The 12272-nt window shown below is 33.6% G+C and overlaps 1 protein-coding gene across 1 annotated transcript in view; it reads right to left on the bottom strand.

The window, feature by feature from the left end:
* Positions 1 to 12272, bottom strand: part of LOC145683127 (uncharacterized) — a 32731-nt gene that overhangs the window by 6578 nt on the left and 13881 nt on the right. Inside the window, exons 3-4 of the mRNA XM_081754491.1 lie at positions 8400 to 8553; positions 7643 to 7767 (exon numbers count right to left, since the gene is read on the bottom strand). Of these exons, the coding sequence (XP_081610617.1) occupies positions 7643 to 7767; positions 8400 to 8553 (279 nt within the window). The remainder of the gene's footprint in view (positions 1 to 7642; positions 7768 to 8399; positions 8554 to 12272) is intronic.

Raw genomic sequence — 12272 nt, 5'->3', positions numbered from 1 at the left:
GGACAATACTAAGATGGATTTCGCATAGATAAAAATTCAAAGTAGAAACTGAATTCAACTGGTTAAGGTAGAAGTCAGTGGAAACCTTTTGTGCACGCGCCATTAAACCTCCGGGTTCCATAGGCTATAGAGTTAGTTACTTAGTCCCTTTGAGCAACGAAGCTGTGTGAGACGTAGATCTACAGTTTGACGTTGAATCGGACCAAATGAACTCCCGTCGGGAATCGAACTTGGGTCTCTGTCACCAAAAGCGCTTGCGCTCACCGCTTTCGCGCGATGGAGCTCTACTGAAAATACAATAACTACAGCATTCTATTTAACAGTACATATAATTTAAAAACTAAATAAATAAATCCAAACATAAAAAGTGTAAACTGCATCAGACTAGTAACAACTTCAATGCCACGAAAGCACATTTTTGTGGATTTTCTTGAAACTTCCGTGCGGAATTTGAATTCAAGTATTTCATATTGTTCACTACAGTGCTCTATATCGATTAATGTGCTTTTCTTGTAGTATATTATACTTGAAGAAAAACGAAAATTTAAAACTTAATTACATTTTTTTTACTACAAGAGCAGTCCAGAAAGTAAATGACGATCGCGCCTCGCGCGCGGCGCCGACCCCCAACCACTCTGGTCGGGTGCTTCGCAGTTAGATTTTCCTTCATCTCAATGTGCGCCGTGTCTCAATGCTGTGTGGTCACTCTACGTGCTTTTGCAGCATTTCAAAATTGCGGCCCCAATCGAAAATCACGCCAAATGTGAAGTATGCAGTGTCATTCGTTTTCTAAACACATAAGAAGTTAATCCTATTGAAATGTATAGGCAAATAAAGAATGTTCTTAGTGATAATGCAATGAAAAGTCATCAGTGTGGAAATGGTGCATTCTGTTTAATCAAGGAACGACCAGCGTGTATGATGAAGATCGGAATAGGAGGCCGTCACTTGTTACGGAAGAACTGAAGGAGAAATTCGAAGAAAAATTCAGGGAAAAAAACGATTCACTTATTCCCGACAATTAAGGTAGTTCACACGCGAAGAGGAACTCAAGCAAGCAGTAACAGCCTGGCTCAAATCTTTGGCGACAGATAAGTATAACATCGACATTGAAAAAATGGTTCCACCTTATAGCAAGTGTCTTGACAACTAGAGTGATTACATAGAAAAGTATAGTAAAGTAATGTGGCTTTGAAAATAAAAAAATGTGATGATTGGTTTTTATTTAACCAAGCCAAAACATTATTTACTTTCTGGAAAACCCTCTTATATTTCATTCAACGTAATTCTACATTATGATCCTGTTAGTGTCCTAACGAAAAGATTTGGTAGTGTATAAATTATTATCAGTTTCATCTTTTAGTGACGTGGTTATCGTGCTGGATTAATTTTGAGAATTTACGAAATGCTCGTTTGTTTTCAATTAAAATAACAAAAGCTACACTCGAGGAACATATTCATCCGTATCAGTGTATTTGCCCTTATGAAATATATTGATTTTTATGTGTCTGACATTCAGTAAATTTTATTGCATTAAGTGTGAATAATATTGTGGAATAAGTGAAGTACATTATGAAATCAGCTCCCATTAATTAATAATTTTATTTTAAATTAGCCCTAAATTAAATTATATTACGCTAGTACCGATATAATTATGAAGCAATGGGATTTTTTTAAGAGAATAGAATCTAATGAATAGCATCTAGTATATACAATAATTATATTAACGTTATCTAACAGCATTTTACTCATGGGAAATTACTGTTTGTAATATGTCATATTGTGAGATTTATATTTAATGGGAATGGTTTTATTAGCAAATACCTCTCTACTTAAATTTTAATTTCTGTTCGTACATTAGTATTTTCTTAGTACAAAATTCGTAACTATTGTAAGCAAACTTAAATTCGTAACAGAGTACAATGAGAAACAAAAATTTAATACCAAAAATAATCTGTATTAGTTTGTGTAGACGGTTCTTCTATTACTGGGTGCATTTCCGTGCATCTTTTTAAGGTTATTGTTGTCTCAGTTACCATATAAGAATTGGTAAATGATACGAATTGTATGTTGGAAAACGGTCTAAAAAACTATTAGTATCAATGCTTACAGTGTATGCGTGTTATCAATTACCATCTTCGCTGAGAAGAACCTTCAGTGTATTATAAAAGAAGAAAATTTCAACATCTATTCATTGATCGTCTGTTCATTTGCGATTTCTTTGCCTGGCCCTTTAGTTGGGTATACCACTGCTGGACTCGTGAGTGGACAATCTGAGTCTCAAAATGAATGCTCAGTAGTAATAGTGTATTTTTCCTAATAAAACGGACATGCACGCATCCCGGCGAGCTTAAATACGAGTCTTATGTTTAGTTCTTTAGTTCTGTACACACATATTCTAAAAACCACTAACAAAAATTTAAAAAGTTAAAACAGTCTTACCACATTTATGTTTTGCAATTTTATTGAACAGATGAATGTTGGTGTTTCTATTTACTTAGTTATTTTACTTTTATTCAGACTTTTTTACTGTTCTTACGATTCTCTCTTCTTCTTCTGGGTGATGTGCTTTTGTCAATGGGAATGATACTTCGATGGCCAGTAAACATACACTTTTTCAACATACATGTTCTTTCGATTTTATAGAGACGTCTTGTGTGTAAGATTTCTACCTGCATTGTTTTAGTACTCTCTGCGAAATATTTCTTCTTGCAATTGTTTTATTTTAAATAAAATAGATATAGGAAGTTGTTAATTAATAAGTCTTCTCAAATTCATTGTAGATGGAATTCCCTCCAATGAAAACCAAAACAGAAATGCAGGAACGTTTTATATAAACCGATATATATATATACAAGAAGTAAATATATTGTATAAAAGAAAAGTATTGCGACTCTAGTGGTTTGCTACATTGTAATGTACTATTTAATATACTAATAAAAAAATAATAATTCTAGTGGAGTTGATGATATGTTACCTTCCGTCAGTGAAAACAATTAATTACATTGCTTGAGGGACAAAATATAAAAATAGTAGGAACTTGTTTGTTTTATTGGTACAAATTATCAATACAAACATATATTTAAAAAAGAAAAACTCTTTAGACAAGATTGTACTACTTCGCTTCACAGTAGAACTCCATCTTCTACTGGATATTATTAGTTGAGTACGAAGTTCGAGCTGAAATTTCTTCATTTTAGCAACGAAAATATTAAATCTGAATTTGCATTCAATATGTCTTTGAAGATTTAATCAAAAAAGTGAGAAGTCAAATGAAATGCCTAAAATAATTACTAATTTTATTTCAGTTTACCTAGACATTCATAATTCAAAGACTGCTTATTATTACTTGAAATTTCGAACATACATACAGAGACCTACATATTTTATTTCGAACACCCAAACGTAATATGAATTTTGTTTGTGTAATAATTGAAGTACTGTACAACGACCAAGCCTCATTATTAAACTCTAATTATGATCATTTAGCTTAGTGTAGAAACTGTGTCCAACTTTTAGAAAATACAGGGTGGCCGTAAATTCAATACCTATTTTTAATTTTGATTATCCTAGAAACTAGCTTCAATTCTAGCTGGAGTGTAATGCTGTTTACTAATGTGAGATTTATTATTTATGATTTCACAATACCCTTGGTGTGGAATGACGTATACAATATTAATTGGTCCATACGTGCTACGCAACATCATGAATAGTGAACAGTACTTAGAGATGCTTCGAACGTACGTATGGCCTGTGATTCAAGAATGGGAAGATGGAAGAAAATCGCTATTCATGGAAGTTGGAACGCCGCCCCACTACGCAATTCCATAGCATGGCTTGGTGGCAATTTTCCTGGAAGATGGATTGGCCGCCCCGGACTGACAAAATGGCGTGCACGCAGCACTGATCAAACCCCATATAATTTCATCCTTTGAAGTTGGGCTAAGGAACACGTGTACATGTTAAAACCAAGGGATATTAATAGCCTTGAACAAAATATTAGTGAAGTGTTTGCAAATGTTCCAGTTGAGGTGCTAAGAAGAGCGTGGAATCTGTTCTTAAAAGATTCCAGAAGTGTGTAGAGAATGCGGGTACATACTTTCAAATGTAATTTAATAACCAAATGGTACACCATAATAATGTATTGAATGGAAATAAAACTGTTATAGATTGTTTGCTTTTTGGTGGTGACATATTCATTGTTAAAAAGTAAATGCTGACTTTAAAACCACCCCGTAAGTCGAATGCGATGTTTTATTGCGGTTTTACATTGTTCATTATAGCTTTGATAATACTCAAGAAGTATTAATAATACTAAACTGACCGAATCACTAAATATATTAATAACTAGAGCAACCCAAAAGCATAAAAAGCATAATAGCAATTTATACATATGGTTGGTACCTTAAACATGGTTGTGGTTGTCTAAGGGTACAGAAGAAACTAATTTTAAAAGCATAATAAAGCATAATTTTAGAAAATAAAGCATATAGCATAATTTAAAATATACAGCACAATTCTTAGAAAATTCTGTTTAACTGCAAGTTTAACATGCTTTATTAATATTTTTTTAAAACCAATAGTTACAAAGCAAAATCATTGAGAACATAACAATGCAACAAGGAAAAGCTTATTTTTATATTGTAAACTTCTTTTCGGTGTAATACTTTGATGTGGAGAAAAAAGTAAAGGAAGAAGAAAACTTTCCGCCAACAATGAATAGTATACAAGAACTCCACACTGTATTGTTATGTATACCTCTTGAACTTGAGCACTTTCTGTACTTTTTGGTGACATCTTTTACTTTCCCTTTCTGCATATACGCACCTCTAAGATGCACTCAAGTGATAAGAAAAACTGACGAGCAGATATCTCTTTACAGTGTATTAAGTAGAAAGGTCATTAAATATGAAAGAAATTGGTTGCATAAAATATTAATAAATAAATCAAGATATTTAGAATATTTAATATATAGTAAATATTGTATGTTATACACGATTAATATAAAAAATGATTAAAATTAACAATAAAGCACAATAAAGCATAATTTGGAAAAAAACTAAAGCATAATTAAACAAAAAATAAAACATAATGTCGGTTGGTCTATTAATAATACTTGTATAACAGTTGCACCAATGTAACATCTCCTTCCTCAGACACGTTATAGAAGGTCGACCATGGTGTTTCATTGCCGACACGGTTGCACAAATGTTATTAGTTTATTTAATATTTGGTTATTTTGTTTTATTAATACTCATGAGGTTCTACTGTAACACAAAGCGTTACAATGTTGCCTAACTTATGAAGCTTCTATGTTTGGTATTTACTTTCCCTCGAGGAGTATGGCGACTTAGCGGTAGAGTGATACCTGTGGGTATGTGGGGTTCCTGGTTCGATCCTTGTCAAGTAAGTTTGTGATGGACAGCATCGACTGTAGGTTTTCTCGGGGTTCTCCCGTTCATTTCCAAGTTCTCATTCCAACCATTTTTCACCATCATTCACTTGCCTTTATCAGCAATCTTCTTTAGCCTAAAGGACATAATTGCGGACGTTAAACTGAAAAATTTTATATAATGTCATGTTGTTGTTTTTCCTTGTCCAGCGGTTTAATTAATTATATTATTAATAACCAATGGGAACTAGCCCTTTATCCACCATGAATGATTTGACTAACTACTGGTATTTTCCACTATATACTTTTATTTAATTACAAAGGAAAGAGTCACTGGAGCAGCAATTATTATTGCCTTTCCAAACGCAATTTTATCAACAAATACAGTACATTCTACTCTTTCTCTTGATTTATGTTTTTACGAAGAATTGTCCCGTCTGAAGGAATTTAAACACATTCGCTTCCATATCTAACATTTGTTGGATTTGTATTGTCATTTCTAGCTATCATATCCGAATTTAGTCATCCACGAAATCTTTAATTTAGAATTCACGACTTACGTTTCGGCTCATCATATCTCTCAGAGACGACAGGTAACTGTTCTCTTTCCTTGATAGTCAAGTGTTTCTATGTTAATTCCATTCATTTGAGTTATGTTTTCTAAATATTATTTCACCAGTTCACATACATTCAGCAAGTGTAAATTTCTTGTGTAAATTCTAGTATTGGAAGTGATAAGGATATTTCCTTATAAGTTGTTATTACTGGCCACGCTCACAAATAAATAAATAAATAAAATAAATGTGTTTTGTATCGCTGTGCTACAAGAAAGTTTGTGCATTGGAATTTCTTAGGAATAATACTGTCACCCTCTACTTGTAGAAACAGAGTATGACAGGTGTCCTAACAGCGAATGGGACTATTAATTGCTGGTCACCCTCACAAATAAATAAATAAATAAATAAAATAAATGTGTTTTCTATCGCTGTGCTACAACAAAGTTTGTGCATTGCAATTTCTTAGGAATAATACTGTCACCCTTTACTTGTAGAAACAGAGTATGACAGGTGTCCTAACAGCGAATGGGACTATTAATTGCTGGGCACGCTCACAAATAAATAAATAAAAAAAATAAATCTGTTTTGTATCGCTGTGCTACAACAAAGTTTGTGCATTGCAATTTCTTAGGAATAATACTGTCACCCTCTACTTGTAGAAACAGAGTATGACAGGTGTCCTAACTGCGAATGGGACTATTAATTGCTGGTCACGCTCACAAATAAATAAATAAAAAAAATAAATCTGTTTTGTATCGCTCTGGTACAACAAAGTTTGTGCATTGGAATTTCTTAGGAATAATACTGTCACCCTCTACTTGTAGAAACAGAGTATGACAGGTGTCCTAACTGCGAATGGGACTATTAATTGCTGGTCACGCTCACAAATAAATAAATAAAAAAAATAAATCTGTTTTGTATCGCTCTGGTACAACAAAGTTTGTGCATTGGAATTTCTTAGGAATAATACTGTCACCCTCTACTTGTAGAAACAGAGTATGACAGGTGTCCTAACAGCGAATGGGACTATCAAACTGTTTAAGAAAACACTATTAAAACAATATAAGCAACAGCACCGGTAAGTCAATAATATAAACCTGAAACGAAGAACGAAGAAAATAAAAAGAAAGGAGGACATCAATCAAAACGGGCAATTATTATTCTTTTCCCTTTAACACAATAAACAAAAGTAGCATTAAGCTCCCAAAATAACAAGTTAGGAGTGAATAATTTGACCACCTTTCCAGGATAACACCAATCACAAGTAAGATCAGTAATTGTACTCATCAGTGATAGGGCTTGCAAAGAGCATGACGATGAAACGGTCCAAAATTCAATTACGAATGAACGTACCCTCTGTGTATTATTTCCTCTTCGCGTTAAAGGTCTACTGATGAAAGGGTGTTACCCGGTGAAGAGTAAACACATTGTAAACAGTAGTAAGTAGTAGTTTCCTCTGTGAATCGTCCTTACACTTCGAGAAACTCCACAAACACAAATACGTTTTATCCAGCTCAATTAGAACAACGAACTTCAATACAATTACGTACTGTAAGTGATTGTTTATTATCTTTATCAAATCCGCTGATATTTAGTATTTTAAATTTGTTCGGATTTATATCACCTTGCCTACAGTAAGTAGTATTTAAAACGTCTATGCTAATAATTATTATTAGTAATAATGAAATATTACCTTATTAGTTTCGGAAGCGCTGAGTTGTATGCTATACACGAACCATAGAAGTTGTTCAGAAAGTAACCCTCAAATCTACTCTTATCTCTCAACGTCATTACTGTAATTTTTGGAATTGCTCTTATCTGTAACATAGCACAAAGCTCTTAAATGAAATATTAATTCACTGAATACACTATTAGTTACCTATAATTATATTTAAAATATTTGTGCATATCGTTCAGCTGATTAATAATTGTACTTTAAAATAATAAAACATTATCCTTGATTTATTTATTTCTGTTACGTTTGTGCCAAATATCAGTAGATAACAATTAATAAGATATTAAAATAATCACCCGATGTAATTAAGAATAATTACTTAAGAAGTACATGGTTTCCATTGCTATTTATAAAAATATAATAAATGAAAAGTGCTATTAATCTTCATACTGCTATACTGCTTCATGTAGTCAAAATTTAACAACTTAAAAAGAATAAAATTAAACAAAAATCAAATCTCTTAACAAATATATTATAATATGCTATTCACATAACTATCATCCAGTAAAATCAGTTCACATTTTCATCATTTCAGTGCTTTGTTAACATACTAAGCGTAACAAATATAATTGCATTCAACCGACATCCTAAAGTTTCTTATACAATTTTAACGTAATGTATTGAGTACAAGTAATTCCGTAAACCTAGTTATACATTCTTCAACAAACCAAACTATTCTAAAATTGATGTATAATAAATATTTCTGATGATTTACCTTAGTTTGAAGATCTGTTAAGTTTAGTTCGACCAATGGTTCTTCACCCAAATATTTCGCCATCTTATTCATAGTAGGTCCACTCAGATGAGCTAGATCATTGAAGAACTCTTTGTAGAGGTTAACCTTGGTTTTGTCAATGTTTGTGAATTTCCTGCAAGGTTAAGATAAACGATATGAAAATAATAATATTTTAAAAAAGCAGTCAAGACAGATACGGAAATATCATACTACACACACAGACACACACCATATATATATATATATATATATATATATATATATATATATATATATATATATATATATATATATATATATGAAGCGCATGTAGAAAAGAGAAGATATAATAAGCGAAAAATGATAGAATCAATTTGTTGTGATTGATATAAAAATATACCTTGGTTAGATCACGATATAAATAATAGCTTAAATTATTTGCGTCACTCAAAGAACTGGAGGACCTAGAAATCCCTTGGTCCCGGGCTAGACCCGTTTCTGCGGGGCCGCATTTCGATTTCAACTGCATCGGAAGCCTCACAGTTCATCTCAGCAATCCTGTAAACTATGGATTTCACTCTAATATCGGTCACTTTTTAACAACTTCAAAGATTCTTTTTTTCGATGAAAGAAGTGACTTGGTGAATCGAAGGTGACTGCAGGTATATACGCCAGTGCACCCATTTACGCCAAGAGTTCAGTGCTGGGACGTTTCTTAGGAAATCCGCTAAAATGCTCCTCCAAATGTTCCACGGTCTTGGACAAGTCCGATTTGACGAATACTCCGAGAGACAGCGCTGAGACCGCCACGCCATGCAGTGTTGTTCGTTTCGGGAAGATTCCGTGGAATGACGTTATTATTTCAATAGAGGTAAGAATCTTTTATTAGTACCGTGTATTTTTGTATTTTTTTTTTTGTATTTTTTTGTATTTTTGTATTGGTGTATTTTTTTAAGTCACAGTACAGCTTGTCTGACTAAAACATCTTATTGACTAAAAGTTTTCAGTTTGGAACTTTATTTCAACTTTGGAGATTATGGTTTTTACATTTTATCTTTCTATTTTCATTTTGCATTTTGGTTATTCTATTTTTTTGCTTCAGGCATGTTGTGTAGCAATACTTGAGTTCGTATAATATAGACGACGAAAGAGTTGCAAAATTTATTACAGGTTTCTAGTAGTATCCTAGATTTGGCGTAATTACCTGGACGTTGGTAAATAAGGCCAGTTTGTTACTCATTTTTCTTTTTACTTTGAGTACAAAATAGAACCTAGTGGCATCATTTCCACAGATGTTTCTAGATGCGGAAAAGGGTACCCTGCAACGCACATGTCTTGTTCTTTGTGTTTCATGAAAATTAAGGCCTTACAAAATCCAATACCCTTAACATTCCGTATTTACCAGCACCTATGTTATTTTTCCCTGCCATCTCCTCCGACCTATGTTGATCAAACATTAAGTTATCTTTGCTGGATCACAAGGCCAACTGAGTTTGTTCTGCTTATAAACGCTACAGTATTATATTGTGACGACTGCAATAAATATTAATTTTGACACATTTTAAATAAATATATGTAGGAGAAAAAGACCTTTACGTCAGGCAGAGAACGTAGAAAAACAGGTACTAACATTCTTGTGTTCCCATGTCCCGTAAACAAGTAGAAATACTGAAAGGTCATAAACAAAATCTAACCTGCAAATTAGTGTTGAATTTTTGTACTCTTTTGTTAATACTTACGTAATCCAGTCATGACATACAGTTCTGGACAAGGTAAAAACAGAAAACTAAGATATGACACTGCTTAGGTGAAAACGCTTAAAGAGAAATTGACGGAGATACTTAATATACTGACATAGAGAACGATGGGTAGTTTCGTGTTGAAATAGAACAGAATCGTCTACTGAATGCTAGTCACTGTATAATTTCATGTTTTGAAGTTATTAGGCTGACTAATTAGGACATTACATTAAATAGCTCTTACCAATATGAAGTAGAAGTAGATAGAATCGAGAGTAGGAGGTCAAGAAAACTGCTTTCAAGTCAATCACCGAATTGATTTTCAGTGTCCTATATTTCCGATTTAATTAGGCTCGTTTCAAAATTTCTCCCAATGTATATAGTCAACTTCATTACTTTAAGCCTCTTAATTTCCGGACACTTGACTAAAGTGTCGATTAGTACAACAGATGCTATTTCTGCGAAATGTTCTAAGCGATGTTACAGTGCAGAGAGTCGCGTACATCAATAAAGCTCTATTGTACTAATTGTAAGGTTGATTTTTCTACGTCTAGATGTCCATATCTAGAGAGTGGCCAGCACTTATACGAGCGAAAAGAATACGAAAGATCATTGATTTTCAGAATATTTCTTCTACTAATGAGAATCACGTATTAAAGTGAGCGTTCCCCTCCTCTTCGTTATGTCTGCGTTATTAGTGGCCACTTCTCTCAAATAAGTTTCCACTCGGGCAAAAGACGTTTCTACACAAACATCTTTTATAGGAAACAAGACTCCTTGCTCAGAGTTCAAAAAAGAGCGACCACGTATTATTCTTAGCCATGGTCTTATGAAATCTTGAATTCACCCTGTTTCAAGAAAAATTGTTCGTACGACACATTATCATTGTATGTGACCCTTTCGTTCTTAGAGGAAATTTTGCAGAAATTTTCAAATAGATTAAAATTTGACATGATGGAGAACGAACTTACAGATAATTGTTGGACGATAATTGGCTAACGAGACAACTACGTCTTAAACACTTAGCTTAGCCTTATGATATTTCCTCAATATAACATTATCTCACCGGTAGTGACTTTAGAAATTAAGAAATATTATCTTTCGTTTCTCTCGCGGAACTTATTATCAGTTCATGCAGTGTTTTTATTTTTTCCTTCTGCGCGCTTGAAAGGAGGGGCTGGATACACTGATAGCCAGGCCAGTGCGGCGTCGCCGTCTATGTATGGGAGGAGTTCCATCGTTTGCAACTATTTGCAATGCGAGTCTTCTTTGCTGGTCCGATTAAAGTGTTTATATATTCCTTATTCTAAGTAGTCATTGAAACGGATCTATTTTACTTTTACAATCATCTTCAGCTGTCAATCTCGATTAACAACGAACTATATGTGTATCACAATACCTGAGGATTCAGTTGCACTGACGAACATTGCTGTTCGCTGAACATCCTTGAAGAAAGTGGAATCTTCGTTGTTTATGATGGCGGTTTATATACTATCTACCGAGCCCTACACATGTTTATATGTTGACCCTTGTCTGTGTAATGTAATGTGACTCTTGTTGGTTCATTGGTATGAATTATACATTTAGATATCTATGGTAACGTTATATTCTCTAAACTCACATTCGGGCTGCGTGTTGTCAACTTGATATGCATTTCATGTTTTAAGTATCATCATAATGTTTGGGAAAACATTTAACCTCCTGACGCCCAGACGGAATCGCAACATGAAGCACGAGAAATCTTAACTGCTGTCCAATTGCATAACATAAGGCGCATCTGCTATTGTTCGTCTGACGGAAGCAAAATTTGAACTGTAGAAATTACCCTACAAAAGGTTTCAACTCAGCCAAGCTCGATATATCCGCAGGAACGAACAGGCAAATGTGGTAATTTTTTGTAGAGCCGGATCTACGCGGGGTGTCAGGAGGATAAGAGCTCAGTGACTTTATTTATCATCACAAGGCCTCTGTGTCTTATTCTGTAGATATTTTAGAGTAAGCTGTTATAGATGATATTTATGGTTTTGTCCCAAGATGGGGTGACGACAGCCGACGATTGTGAGAGTCTTATGTTGCTTGCTGAAGATCAGCTTATGTTCTATTTTTACAACTTTAATCGTCATTCCAAGGAAAC

Source organism: Thermobia domestica, chromosome 4 (genome assembly GCF_964235325.1).
Source record: "Thermobia domestica chromosome 4, izTheDome1.hap1.1, whole genome shotgun sequence".
NCBI classification, from domain to species: Eukaryota; Metazoa; Arthropoda; class Insecta; order Zygentoma; family Lepismatidae; genus Thermobia; species Thermobia domestica.
The sequence above is the reverse complement of the archived record's forward strand: the minus strand, read 5'-3'. Positions and strand labels throughout refer to the sequence as shown.